At 45.8% G+C, this 15,434-nt stretch overlaps 1 protein-coding gene across 1 annotated transcript in view; it reads right to left on the reverse strand.

The window, feature by feature from the left end:
• The window catches only part of RCOR1 (REST corepressor 1), a gene marked incomplete at its 3' end in the record, with an annotated part of 70,248 nt that overhangs the window by 9,410 nt on the left and 45,404 nt on the right, over positions 1-15,434 (reverse strand). The window contains exons 3-8 of the mRNA XM_082275854.1: positions 14,702-14,782; positions 9,456-9,508; positions 5,241-5,402; positions 3,992-4,110; positions 1,190-1,277; positions 253-447 (exon numbers count right to left, since the gene is read on the reverse strand). Of these exons, the coding sequence (XP_082131980.1) occupies positions 253-447; positions 1,190-1,277; positions 3,992-4,110; positions 5,241-5,402; positions 9,456-9,508; positions 14,702-14,782 (698 nt within the window). The remainder of the gene's footprint in view (positions 1-252; positions 448-1,189; positions 1,278-3,991; positions 4,111-5,240; positions 5,403-9,455; positions 9,509-14,701; positions 14,783-15,434) is intronic.

The raw sequence follows: 15,434 nt of genomic DNA on the forward strand, positions 1-15,434 counted from the left end.
AGTGACCAAGAAATCTACTCCGGTCACTGCCAACAATGATAAATTGGGGGCTTACTGGAAACATTTACTAATTTTTCATAAGTGAACACCAGAGGAGGAATGGCATTTGATCGAATAAACTGATTACAGTTCTTGTGTCTCAGTCTTTACTTTAACAGAATGAAAAAGAAAAAAAAAAAAAAAAAAAGACTACAACAGTACATATGAATACCAGGCTTTCACCTTGTCAGCGGAGGATGAAGTAGCACTTGCCTGTCTCTTTATGGAGACCAGTTCCATATCCAGATGTTTTATCATGGTGGTAGCAGCATTGGCGTTGACAGAGATGGCTTCCACGTCCTCTTTAAACAGGAACATCCCATTCGGAGGCTTCCGTTTGGCTCTGTTTTTAGCCTGAGATGGGTGTTTATCTTTCTTCACATGTGGGACTGTGTCATTCTTAGGAGACTGCAGAAGCATAAAACAGACAATGAGAATTTGACTAACAATTGCCAGGTTTGAAAGGCACTTCAGGGGGGGGGTTTGGTTGAAAGATTGCCTCGCTCTCTCTCTCTCTCTCTCTCTCAAGGGGTCCATGAAAGATGCAAAAAGTTTCCAGTATTTTTACTGATATTTTCAGGCCAAGTGTTTGTAAAGGTTTTTTTTTTTTTTAATTAATGTATTTTTTTTTATTTTTTTAAACAAACATGTCATTTACCTGCTCTGTGCAGTGGTTTTGCACAGAGCAGCCCCGATCCTCCTCTTCTCGGGTCCAGCGCTCCTAGCTCCTCACCCCTGCCAAGTTCCCCCTATAACAAGCCCCTTGCTATGGGAGCATTCGTGCATGCTTTCATAAGACACAAATAGTGGGACTTGGCCCCGTCCCCGCTTCACTGGCTGTGACCGACGGCAGCAGGAGCCAATAACTCCCACTGCTGTGTATGATCCACAGAGGAGGGAGAGAGCCGAGAAAGCAGCTGCTCTCCTGCACATCGCTGGATCAAGATCTGGCTCAGGTGAGTGTTAGAGGGAGAGGTCTGGGGAGCTGTATGCAGAAAGTTCCTTGCCTTCATGCATAGAGTGCATGAAAGTAAAAAAAACAAACAACTGCCTTTAGAACCGCTTTGAGGAACTAAAATTTCAACAAAATCTGAAAGTTATTTAGAATGCTGCCAAAGTCTAGCAAAGAGAAGAAATGATGCATACGTACAATTACTTCCTTCTTGGGTTCTTTTTGTGGGTCAACCTCCATATCAGTCGGGTTATTGGTATTGATTGGTTCCTCCATCTCATCCCCACTGAAAGAAAAAAAGAAAAAAAAGAACAGCAAGGAGAACAACATTTAATTTTTTCCAAAAGATGGCAAGGAATTAAATACCAAAAGATATTTTATCGTGTATTGCCCAGGCAGCCATTGCAAAAAGAGAGGCCCTTACTCAGCAAAGCAGAGACCACGTGGTTTTACCACTAAAGTGATAAAAAGGCAAAAATGACTGGGTGTAAGGTGTTATCGCACATCACCGGCTACCTCGTAAAAAACAAAATCAACAGATAGACATTCCGGCAGGAGTCATCTCACATGCAATGCGTAATTCCCAAACTCCTTTAATTGCTCCAAGAAAGTGGCATAACTCATAGTGAGGATTTTACTCCTGAACTAGGACATGGCATTGAAGAACCACAGCTTCCATCATAGCCTTCTCCCACTAGAGGCAGATTACTTTACATAAGACCAACAAGGTTTGCTCATAAAAGAAATCAAAAGTAATAGACAAATATCTGCGGCAAACTGGAAAAGATATCGCACAAAGTGATTCACTTGTCCCTAAAACCTCCTTGATATACTGTATATTGTCAAAATTATTGGGACGCCTGCCTGTACACACATATATGCACTTTAATGGCATCCCCATCTTAGTCCGAAGGGTTCAATATTGAGTTGGCCCACCCTTTGCAGCTATAACAGCTTCAACTCTTCTGGGAAGGCTGTCCACAAGGTTTAGGAGTGTCTATGGGAATGTTTGACCATTCTTCCAGAAGTGCATTTGTGAGGTCAGACATTGATGTTGGACAAGAGGGCCTGACTTAGTCTCCGCTCCAATTCATCCCAAAGGTGTTCTATCAGGTTGAGGACAGGAAGGGGCCATCCCTAAACTGATCCCACAAAGTTGGGAGCATGAAAATGTCCAAAATGTCTTGGTATGCTGACACCTTAAGAGTTCCCTTCACTGTAACTAAGGGGCCCAGCCCAATCCCTGAAAAACAACCCCACACCCTAATCCCCCCTCCACGAAATGATTTGGACCAGTGCACAAAGCAAGGTCCATAAAGACATGGATGAGTGCATTTTGAGTTTTTAAAAATGGCGCTGATGGTTTCCGAGTGAACCAGAAGTGGTGATATGTGATCACTTCCAGTTTGCAGTTATGAACAGCAGATCAAAGCCGATCCCGGCTTTGCCTGGCTGTCGGGCCAGCTGGCGGATGCGCCGGCTGGTCGCTCGGGTCTCCCAGTGGGATGGGAGAGCCCGAGAGAGCAATGGAAGGCAGTGGGAAGTCCCCTCCCACTGAGGCCCTCCTGTGCCCCTGAATGAATGTTCCCTCCCATCGCTTGTAATTGCAATCGAGCAGCTAGCAATCCATTTCAATTTGCCATTACAAGAGAGCTGTCCGCCAAGTCTAAAAAATGAAACCGGGGTGATGTCCGCAGGCATTAACCTGGCTCCACCACCAAAAGGACGGGAAGTGGTTAACGAGCCACCTCTGCCCTTCTGCCTGGGGGCAGTGTCACCCCCGTGAAAAATGCCGCCCAAGTCAAATGCCTTATTTGCCTCGTGGTAGAAAACCCCTGATGGCAGCATCAGACCACTCAGTCAATGTAACAAGTAACTGACAGCCACCAGCTTGACAAATAGTGCTGGTGGACACTAGGTTGCTATGGATATTTTCTCAAGTGATTTGAAGACCATTTTCATCTACTCCAGAAGCGATTAACAAAGAACATTTCTCCCTGCACAAAAAACAGTTCTGAGAACACCAACCAACCTAGGGAAAGAAATACAAAGAGGGGGAAAAAAAAAATGGGAGTTTTGTACTTATTTCATTGACGGACACAGCACTCCATAAATCATAACTACTAGGTTATATTGCCTCCTCCAGGAGTAGGACTAGGCAGAACAAAAAAACACCTGGCTATGCCCATTGGCCGTCCTCAGCTGGTATATAACCGCCCCTCTCTGCTCTAGGCAATCAGTTTAGTAGCAAGTAGTATTAGAAATATCAGAACTCCATAAAGGGGTGGGTGCCATGTCCGTCAAACTCAGAGAAATGGAGGGTGGGGAAAATAACCCAAGACTAAACATAGGTGCCCTTAACCTGGTCACAGGAGCCCTGCCTGAAAAATTAAAAGTAACACCCCTCAAGAGGGAACAGCCTGCAAAACTTTGCGGCCAAAAGAAGCATTGGCAGATGCCAAAGTATCTTTACCTTACAGAATTTTGTGAAGGGATGCACCGACGACCAAGTGGCCGCCTTGCAAACTTGCGATATTGAAGCCTGATGACAGAAGGCCCAAGAAGCACTCAGCGCCCGATTAGAATGCGCTGTGACAGGGAAAGATCCATTTCCCTTATTCTCCCTTCCAGGAGCACCTTACAGGAAAACCTGTCAAAATAAGGCACATAAGGAAACTCCTTTGAAGTGCGAAGGGACTTATATGTACCAAATGACACAGCCATGTCTACATCAGGCACATCCTCCATTTTTAAAGTCTCACGCACTGCAGTGATAATTGCATCTGGCAGCGCTTTTTCATCCACTGCTGCAACCATGGAGGAAGCATCCTCGCTATCGGATGGATCTGAGGGTGTGATATGAAGCCCCCCTGGACGGGCCGCGTCCTACTCCTGGAGGCAATATAACCTAGTAGTTATGATTCATGGAGCGCTGTGTCCATTGATGAACGGAGAAAATAAAGCTCTGCTGCCATAGCTTAAGCTTTCATTGAAACTAACCTTCCTTCCCGTTCACGCTTCTGCTTGCGAGCATGGCGATCCATCACACTGGTCTTAGAGCGAGTTTTTTTCCAAGAATAGTAAAACTTTACTAGGCTGGCAATAGTTTTGTCGGGAAGCTACAAATAAGAAGGAAAAGTTTGAGTTGCAGTGAGAGCAAAGTAGATTAGAGGTGGAACTTCACAGCGGAATATCATAAATTTACTGCGACAGGCACAATAGACCAGTACATAAATCCGATATAGAGATATCCACCCACTGCAAAGTAAAACCAGCATTCAGATCCAATGATACAACATTTTGACAATTCAAATGATTAAAGTGATTCTGAAAGGCTCGATTTCTTTTTAATTTTCTTTTATAACAAAATAGGTTATACTTACCTGCTCTGTGTAATTCGTTTTGCACAGAGCAGCCCCCATCCTACTCTTCTTAGGTCTCCCTTGCTGAGTCTCCCCCTAGCAAGATACTTGCTTGTCTCACCCCCGCTCCCTGCTCACTGGCTGTGATTTACAGCAGGAGGGAGCCAATGGCTCATACTGCTCTGTCTGAGCCAATGAGGAGGGAGTCTCTGCTTCCATCTACATCTTTGGATCGGGCTCAAGTAAATATAAAGTTTGGGGGGGGGGGGTGGGGAAGCTGCATGCAGAAAGAAGATTTCTCATTTTTACCCCTTAACTGGCCCCTTTAGGGGTTTAGAATGCCAGAACGGCGGGACATGTGACCACCCTGATTGGCTGAGACCTGATTGGAAAGCACCCGATTGTAAACGGCGATCGTTAGCTTTCAGTTAGCCACTGGTAACTGCTGGGCACACCCTCTCAACACCGTATGGTGGAGTGCGGTGGACACCTGAGGTAAGGGGAGCCCTCTGACAGAACACCTGAGGTTTGGGGGGGGGGAGGGAATAAATACTGTTGAAAGGGTCTGGTTATTGTACATTTGATAGACATTCAATGACTACACTCTTTCAGATCATGGCACAAACTCGAGATTCAGAACTTGGCAGGAAGAAACTTTTAGTTCAGCTTTAAGTCTAATGAGCGCACAGGGCAATTCCATTGAAAACTGGAATCTCCATCCTACAAAACAGTCTTGCGAAAGACCTCACAGACAGAAATAGGAAAAGAAAAAGTTGACAATGCCAGGGGATTACAGGTAATCTTAGGTTTTGAGAGAGGACTGCCAGCTCTGATCTGTAATCAGGTGCACGTGCCCATCACTGTTTCCAGTAGTGTGCAATACTTACCATCTGTTGGATCCTATGAAAGGTTTTCCCATGAAAGCCAAAAGCTTGTTCAAACAAGACTTTGTCCTCCACAGTCCATTCATCGGGAAATGGGGTGAAGTTGGGCAAGTCTGCCAGAGATTTTTCGATGTTATGTTTGTGCCAAAAGAGCATGCCAAGTGCCTGCAAGGGAAGCATAGTGTAAGCTGGAGCAGGAGTTTGAAAGATGCTTCACAGAAAAAGCAGCAAATGTTTACATGCACAGAAACAACAACCAACAACAGGAGTTCCAATTAAAGATCACTCCCGCCTTACACTGCAGATTAGACATTCAAGGAACAACAAGCTTTTTTAATGGAGCATCTGTAATTATTATATATTGTGTCTATGGTTCAGAATATGGAGTGCTGCGTCCGTCAATGAACGAAAGAGAAATTATATGTTGTGGAACAAGTTTTTGTATATATATATATATATATATATATTATATATTATATACATACACACTCCTAAGAAAAGTATGACACTGTCTCCTACTGGACTTTATAAAAGTTTTATCTTCTCAAAGAAACATTAAAAAAAAAAAAAATTACCTTTTTTTTCTTAAATTGGTGCATTTTCTAAGTTTAAACATGTGATTTTGATTTTCAATTGTGAATAAAATATAGTTTCATGAAGTTTGCAAACCATTGCATTATTTTTATATCGATTTTACACAGCGCGCCAACTTTTTTTTTTATTGGAAATGGCGCATTTTAACTTTCAGGGCTTAGGTTTAGTAAAGTGATATTAAAACAGAGTTCCGGCCTTGGAAACGTTTTTTCAATAAAAATCCCCCCAGGACAGTCAGGGCTAGTGCATTCCACAATGGATAGCCTCTGAACTGTCCCGGGTCGCACTTACCTTTTAGAAGAAATACTTACCTTGAAAATTTCTTGTCCAGCGCTGCCATCTCAGGTGTGGGCAGCTGAAGCCAGGGCGTCCTCTTCGGTCCCAGAATGCCCTACACCGGCCCCGCTTGTCAGTTCCGGTGCAGGTGCGTCATTCATGTCCAGAAGCTGTTTAGCAGGGAATGACGCATCTGCGCCGGAACTGACGAGCAGGGCCGGTGCAGGCGCATTGATTCCTGGAAGCGATAACGTTCAGTTCCCAGGAGTCAGCGCAAGCGGGAAGTGAGTGCGGGCCGCGGCCGCAGAGGGAAGAAGAAGAGGAAGGAAGGCAAGTATACTTTCTTCATAAACAAGGTATGTAAAGGAAAAAAAAAAAAAAAAAAAAATCGGGACTATCCATTTCTTTTGCAGATGAATGTCAGCAAGCGGATGGCCCAAAGTAGTTTTTGAGGCCGAAACTGCGCTTTAAAAAAGTTTCTTTTTTTTAATCACTTCTGGACCGGAAGGTTTTACCCTTCCAATGACCAGGCCATTTTTTGCGATACGGCACTGCGTTATTTTAACTGACAATTGTGCGCTCGTGCGACGCTGTACCCAAATAAAAATTGATGTCCTTTATTCCCATAATTAGAGCTTTCTTTTGGTGGTATTTAATCACCTCTGCAATTTTTTTTTGCATTATAAAACAAAAACAAAACAAAAAAAAAATCAATATTTTTTACTTTCTGCTATACAACATTCCCAATAAGAAAAAAAAAAAAAGTTTAAAAATCTATTTTTTTTTCATCATTTTAGGCCAATTTGTATTCTGCTATATATTTTTGATTGGTTTGCACAAAAGTTTTTGCATCTACAAAGGAGGGGAAAGATTTATGTTTTTTCTTTTATATTTTACTAGTAATGGCAGCAATCAGGGATTTTTACCAGGACTGCGACATTGGGGCGGACAGATCGGACAGAGCCAACCTGTTGCCGTAAAACTATGGCGGCTGGTCGGCAAGTGGTAATTAAAATAAAAGTAGATGTTATACTTACCGGCTTTGTGAAATATTGCAGTGGTCCCTCTTTGGAGGTCCCCTGCTACCACTGTCCGCTCCTCCTTCCTTCGGGTGCCCACTTAGCAAGTCATGTGCTATGAGGGGCACCTGTGCAGGTTCGCTCCTAAGCCAGGCGGTGTGTCCATAGGCATACACAGTATTAGTAAGCCACGTCCCTGTACCCTCTTCACAGCAGAAGGAGCCTCTGGCTCCTGCTACGAGAGAACAGAGCTGCAGCCAGGACAGGGCTTTATCAGTGAGACAAGCCAGGTAACTGTAGGGTGGTGGGGGCTGAATACGTTTTTTTTTTTTAACCCTAATTAACCTTACATAAAAAAAAAGGAAGGAAATGCATTAAGTAGAACTATAGTCAATTTTTTTTTTCCATTTTGGGTACAGCAAGGGAGGGTTACAACCCCCGTCAGATTTTTATTCGCCATCTGTGTCCCATTGGGGTGATTTATCTTCACCTGTGCCAAAGCTTAACAGGAAATGGGAGGAAATCTCTCCGAAATTAGGCCCCCCCCACCCCCAAATTATGGGATTTTCTTTTGCTTTCAATAATGATAAACAGGACAAATGGAGCGGACGAGGTTCCATAACTGGGACTCAGACAGCAATAAAAACTGGACGAGTGTTCCAATCCCTCTTCACTTTTTTTTTTTTTCCCCAATTTTAGAAAGTGTTTTTAGTTATACTTAAAAATAAAAATGTGAATGTGTACAACTACTTTAAACAACAAACATGCCTATACTCACCTGCAGGTTTTGCTTGACAGCAGTGGGAGCCAATGGCTCCTGCTGCTATTAATCTGTCCAATGAGGAGAGTGACAGCAGCTAGAGCCGCTGCGCTCATCACTGGATTGGATTGGGCTCAAGAAAAAGGGGGGGGGGAGCTGCAGCACAGAAGGTTTTTCACCTTAATGCATTAATGTAAAAAAACCTAAGGATTTAACAACCACTAAGTTAAATTTTTTTTTTTTTGGAAAGCCATTGTTGTTAATGTATTCGTTGTTACCTGAGAAAAGGCTTTTGTAGAAATCTGAATTGGTTAAGGTTAACCTGTGATAGTTTATTAAACCTTTGCACAATTTTAAAGTTATTCAGGAATTAGAATATGCAATCAATCATCCCGCAGTAGAGACATAACTGTGGATGGGATAAATTTGGAAGTGCTGGGATGGCAATGTTGCTCTTAGCAAGAAAGCAAAGATTTTACAAGCCACCCACCACAAGGCAAGCGGCCTCTTTTAGAAAGTTCTTATGGCTGAATTTCAATTTTACAATCAGGGCTCGCTTTTAGGGTGTTTTCACACTAGCACTTTTGGTGCGGACCCGGGTTCGATTGACGTCAGAATTCGGTTCTTCTTTTTGATGATGTGAACACTGTCTTTGAATTCGGGTGCGCACCCACGAACCGTACCAGAGTCCACTTAAAAAGGGTGGTCTGGGGTACGGTTCATGTGAACTCCAGTACGGTTCGCTTTTGATGAGAACGCAATCGTACCAAACCAAGCAATTCTATCCATTTTGGCACCTTCTCGTTTACAGCGGTTGCCAAGCAACATGAGTACGCGCCGGCTGCAGCTTCATGACACAAGTGTACCGTGGTTCGGATACAAAAATCAAATGTGAACACAGTCCATCGGGGGCAGTGAGAGGGGGGAGCAATTGAACTCGGGTTCGGACCAGGCAATCGCACCAAGTGTGAAAACACCCTTAAAGAGGAAGTAAACCCTCCTCTGACACTTGTACCTATAGGTCAGAGATGGCGAACCTTGGCACCCCAGATGTTTTGGAACTACATTTCCTATGATGCTCATGAACTCTGCAGTGTAGTTGAGCATCATGGGAAATGTAGTTCCAAAACATCTGGGGTGCCAAGGTTCGCCATCACTGCTATAGGTACTGTAAATATCTCCTAAACATCTACCGTTTAGGAGATATTTACCTTAGATGCATCCAGTGAAGTCACTGGCGCATGCGCTCTGAAGGAACGGCCGCTGGTGCCGTTCCTTCAGAGCCCCGTGCCGCGACCGTCGGCTCCCGCGCAGGAGTGACGTCACCGTGGCTCCGGCCAATCAGATGGCCGGATGCCGCGATCCCAGGAGACGGGCGACTGGACATGTCACCCGTCATACAGCGAAGGTTCTAAGGTAAGTATTTCATAATGAGCTAGTATGCGATGCATACTAGCTCATTATGTGTTTGTCTTTCAGGGTGAAAAAGAACCTCTTTAAAGACACCACATATATCCATGTTTATTAAAAAATATATATATTAAAATAAAATAAAAAAAAGACGAATACCTGTTCCATGTTGTATCCATGCTTCTCTTTTGCAACAGAGATATATTCATCCACTGAAAAGCATTAGCAGAAAGGTTTGTTAAGGCAAGTGTTCATACCATTTGGATACATTATGCTGCATTAGTACAGTTCCCCTAACAAGCCCACAGGGTCTGTTAACACGCATTTCCCAGCTATTTCAAGGGGGAAAGGAGGGGTGAGGCGGGGGAACAGTTTTGGTTCATGTAAAATTTTAACTGAAAAAATTCTGCAGTTAATCACATTTTAATTAATATGAGGCAAGGGAAACCTATACAGGAATGGTATTCTAGCCCTAAAGAGCGCATACCTTACATTAGCTGCAGAGTTCGCTCCACTCATTGATGGCAATGATGTATTCTGAAGTCAGACAGGTTTTATCCAGGACATTAAAGCCCAATAGATGGCCAGAAACACACCCTGCACCCCAGAGATATCAGAGAGTACACCCAATATAAGACCTCTGGGACATTTTGTTTCAATCCATCCAGCGCCGTCAGGTTGCACCTCAGTCTGTTTAGAAGCTCAGTGATGCTCTGGTCCAGATCTGGGAGGAAATACCCCAGGACACCATCCGTCGTCTCATTAGGAGCATGCCCCCGACGTTGTCAGGCATGCATACAAGCACGTGGGGGCCGTACAAACTACTGAGTACCATTTGAGTTGCTGCAATGAAATTTTAGCAAAATTGACTAGCCTGCTGCATTATTTCTTCACTTTGGTTTTTGAATTCAGCCCTCTTTAGGTTGATAATTTTCATTAAACAATGTGGCACCCTTCCGTTCCTCACACATTACCCAGTCCATATCCCCATTGAGATCTGACGCGCGTGCGTATTTTTTTTTTTTTCTTTCCTTTTTAATGATGTTTTTTGCATAAGATGTGTCTGCCACCTAGTGGCAAGGTGCCCAACACCAGCAGATTGCAGTTATAGTCAGCATTACACTCAGAATTTCAGGAATGTCATGATTTACACACCTCTGGAACGCTTGAGCTCAGTTTCATTAACATCCTAAAAGATGCCACACATTTTGCCATGTTATGTATATTTAGACTTTAACCTATCGCAAGTCGGTTGTCAAGAGTAAATTTAATAGGGTTTTTGCAAATCGTCCAACAACATTGGTGCATTTTTGCATCGCTGTAACAAATATGGTATAGGGCAGGAAAAGGCATGTAAAAACCAAAAAGCCCTTTAAAGCGGTTCTGTAAAAAATTAAAATACTGTAGCTGCAGACTTTTGATAAAAGGACACTTACCTGTCCAGGGATCCAGCGCTACGCTCACCCAAATCACTTATTCGTTGGTCTTTGGGTTCCAGCGCTGCCATGTATACTATGGGCATCAGGCTGTAATTCTTTGCAAATTTATAGCTGGTTGCCCACTGCGCTTTGTAAATGGTCCCCCAGCCTTCTGGGACCTGTAAGGTTTCAAAACCAGGTACCCGCTACGTCAGCAGCCATGATTATCAGTTAGGAGACAGTTTTTTTTAAATTTGCGCATGCTGAATTGGCTGGCTTCTGTCGGACCGGCTGCCATACACACGGGCCCAATGGCGGGCAGTTTTTAATGAACCGGCTGATGTTGTTCGGCATTTGAGACCCGTGTGTACTTGGCTTGATGGTGTGATGGGCAGCGGCTTGCTAGGGAAGGCCAGTGCAGCAAGGTGGAAGGGGGTGATAGGAGATCCAGTAACTCATGCCATGCCACCCTTAGAGGCCCCTTTCACATGTGCACCTCCACTAAGCGGAATCCGCTTGCTCAGCGGGGATTTCTCCCCCAATCCTCGCTGAGCAGGTTGACAGGTCTTGTCCGCTCCGCTGTACAAAGCGAACATGGACCCAGTCCCGCTCTCCTCTATGGGGCAGTCGGATGAAAATGGACTGCCTGTCCATTTCAATTCAATGCCATCTGTTTCGATCCGGACAGATGGAAAGTAGGACCACGATCCGTCTGTTTTTGGCCAACAGGATCGGATGGCAGTGGTCGTCAGCTGACATACGACGCTCCATAGGGGAGACTGGAGGGTCCAATCAGGTTCGTCTGAAAAACTGACAGGCAGAACCGATCAGACAGCCCGTGTGAAAGGGACCCTTAGCTGTGTGGCATGACAGGGAGAGGATAATAAAAAATGTATTTTAATGGAAAAAAAATAAAAAAGCTGTTTCCATCTTCGTAGGGTTGTAACTGGAACCGAGGCTGTTCCGACCAGCTGCCCCACACTCCCTGTCCACTCACCGGTAAGGACAGGGTGCCAGATCAAGCCCTCAACATCTTCTCCAAGCAGTGAGAACAGGCAGGGGAAACCCTCAGCGCTGCCAATGACTACTTGTTGCAGCCCCAGCCATCACAAGAGGGCACCAGTTCCCTGAGAGGGAGCCAGTACCCCGATGCAAGCGTCTCCCTCCAGCAGGCCACAAAGCTTCAATTACTGGCCGGCGCGGCATCTTAGTCTGCACACCCGCGGGCGGGGGCCACATGGCAGATATCCCAACCTGCAAAAACGAATTCAGGAAAGTGGCACTCCGCCACCCCCCCCCCACCACCAATTTAACACAACTAGAGGATGATCAAATGAAACGGAATCAGTATACAGAGGTCTACTTCTTCTGAGAGATATTAAAGGAACATTCTGACCACTTCGGATATTTGAAGTGGTAATGGTGGTAGGAGTCAGAAACACTGCACATGCTGGGATATTTAAAATTATGTGCTGGGGGCTAGTTGCACCCCTAGCATATGAGACTTACTGCAGAGCGGTTACTGCAGGGTGGAGAATGTGAGGAGCAGCCTTGGAGGAAGCATGCGGAGCCGAGGCTTCCTGTATTTCTTGTTCTCCTCACAGGCGAAGTGCATTTGATATCAATCTGCCTGTGACAGGACGGAGCCAAAACTATACAGGAAGTATCGTCTCCGTTCTGACAGCTGACACAAGACAGCGCGGCACTTGCAGGTGTCAGGGAGCTGCACCCAGCATGCAGGAGACCCCTGCAGCCCGGGGGAAGACTTGGGATGTCTGGGACCAAAACACCTGCTAAAGTGTAGCCCAGACACCAGGCAGGGCCGGCGCTACCAGTAAGGCGACCCAGGCAACCGCCTAGGGCGCAATCCAGCAGGGGGCGCCAGCATCCTGCTGCTGCACCCGGAATCAATCAAGTAATGTACCGCTGGCAGGTAAGGGGGGCGAGGGGCGGACTGGCCTGGGGAGCAGGCATGTATTCACCCCAGGCAACTCTGATGGACTGTAAAAAGGCCGCTCCCGCCGCACCAGTCATGGGACTATTTTTTTATTTTTTCGGCTGCTTAACCCTACCTCGGACAGCGGAAGCGATCACTTCCGCTTTTCCTGTCACAGCTAGCTCATTTCAGAGAAAGCTAGCTTTTCTAGGATTCTGCCGCCCGTCCCGTCGCCGCCCACCGATACTCCTCCTCCCATTTGTTTCCAGCCAAACCCCGCCTACACTCCAGCCCCCTACAGGCACTGTGCGTCTGGGTTCAGCATACCTGAGGAGACCAGCCTGAGGGGGGAAACAATTAGTGAGTGAACTCTACACCCGTCCCTGCACAACCCCCCCCCCCCTCTCCCCCCCGACCTCTTTTTGCTTCTCTTCTTTTTTTTCCTACAGTGCAGACTGGGGGAGGTGGTGGGATTGTGTAAACTGAGGGGGGATTGTGCAGAGGGAGGGGGGGCATTGTGCAGACTGGGGGGATTGTGTAAACTGAGGGGGGGTTGTGCAGAGGGAGGGGGGGCATTGTGCAGACTGGGGGGATTGTGTAAACTGAGGGGGGTTGTGCATTCTGGGGGGGGGGGGGGGATTCTGTAAACTGAGGGGGGCTGTGCATTCTGGGGGGGGGGGAATTATGAAAACCAGGGAGGAGGGGGATTCTGTAAACTGAGGGGGGCTGTGCGGGGAATTGTGAAGACTAGGGAGGAGGGGGGATTGTGTAAACAGAGGGGATTGTGCAGATTGGAGGGAGGGGGGTTGTACAGACTGGGGGAAGGGGGGATTGTGCAGACTGGGGGAGGGGGACTAGGCGGAGGAGAACTTGTGCACACTGGGGGTGGTATGTACAGACTAGGGAAGGGGGGGGGATTATGCATACTGGGGGGGGGGGGGAGATTGTGGAGACTAGGGGGGGGGGGGGGGGTTTGTGCAGACTGGGGGTAGGAGGGATTGGGCAGACTGGGGGGGGGGGGACTGAAAGCAGCACAGAGTAAACTACAACTCCCAGAGTTTTGGAGGCAGGCAGATGCAGGGCACTCCAGGGAATCAGGGCACACCTGACTGGCTAAGGCTGCACGCCGGCTGCCACAACTTGACCCCAGGACCAGGAGCATCACCCCCCCAGGAGGCTGTGCAAGGACCTGCTGAGCTGCCATCATTGAGGTGAGAGACTTTAAACACAGCTGACCCTCACATCAGGCTGTATTGAGGTGCACTGATCAGGCTGCATTGATCAACCTGAATTGCTGTTGAGAAAGGGGTGGGACATATGTCATGTCATGATATGGGCAGATCATATGGGTTTGTGATGTCACATCGTGGGCTGAGCATATGGGGGGGCGCAACAATTTTTATTCTGCCTAGGGCGGCAAAAATCCTTGCACCGGCTCTGATGCCAGGCAGCTAATTCTAGTCGCCAATGCAACCTGCCGCCTGGGGGTAATAGGCTATAGTGTGCAGGCCATACAAGGTGAGAATTTCCTCCAACACAGACAGTGCTGACAGGGAAATCAGCAATTGTCCTCTCCAGTCAGGGGTGGGCAAAGCCGTCCCCGCCAGAAGACAGTGATTACTGCTATAGCAGCCACTAGGGATAATCGCAGGAAAATCTGGCAGATGGCTGTACCCAAGTTAAAATGATCGATCAATTTGGTACATTCAACCTGACCATTAATGGTTCAAATCTCAAGATCTGAACAGAGTATGGCCAGCTTAAGACCATACACACTATACAATTTTCTTTAGATTTTTTCCTTCAGACTTACCAAAACCATATAATATGAGGTCAAACCTAAACACTTTCAATTAGTATGCAATCTGGCAGGCCCTTGCACTACATAGTTGAAGGCAAATTTAATGGAAATCTACCAACAAAAGTTGTATAGTGTGTATCCAACTTAAGGAGGGTTAGAAACTGATATAGAGATATATCCATCCAGGATAAAGAATTTCAAATGCAGCACAAAATGTTTTAAGATCTTTCTGTAGTTTGTTCTTACTTACATTTGGCTTCAGACAGGTTCTGGTTAGGAGACCATACTAGCATGCCAAGGTTCTCCCGTTCTTGGCAGGTTTTTGCCACTTCTGCAGAGAAAAACAAAACCAAAAAACACACAATTGGCATTAGTCTTTTTTCACGTGAAATAGAAAATACAAAGAATGACTACTCAGTACTTTCTAAAGACAGCCAAGTTACTAAGCTCTGCCGACCTAAAATGATAAAAAGGACAATATCTGTCTACTTTCAGGTGGAAAAATTAATCTGGGTGGTCAAACACAAGTCAGTGTTGCCAACTCCTCCCATCTCTGCCAACTCCTCCCATCTCTGTTGACAAGCATGCTGAGCTAGCATACTATGGAGTGGCTGTGCGGTGCTCATGAGATTTGTTGCCCTGACAGACTTCAGCACTTTTATATCACAGACCCAGAAACAAGCATATTGCAAATTAAGAGAGGAGGGGGTTCAATAGAAATCTTTAACCAGTTGCCGCCCAAGCCAGAAACCACAAACATTTTTAATATTTTCCAAAAGCAACAGCCCTGGAGAATAAAAATGGGATTGCAATTTTTTTTATGTCACGCGATATTTGCACAGCAGTTTATGAAACACAAATATTTAAGAAAAACACTTTAATGAAGTTTAGTGCACACAAACATTAGTAAAAAATGAGGTTACTCTGAGTAAATAAAATGCCAGACATGTCAAGCTTTAAAAAATTGCGCACACCCATGGAAT

The sequence above is a fragment of the Pelophylax lessonae genome (assembly GCF_965119305.1).
Source record: "Pelophylax lessonae genome assembly, chromosome: 13".
Classification (NCBI taxonomy): Eukaryota; Metazoa; Chordata; class Amphibia; order Anura; family Ranidae; genus Pelophylax; species Pelophylax lessonae.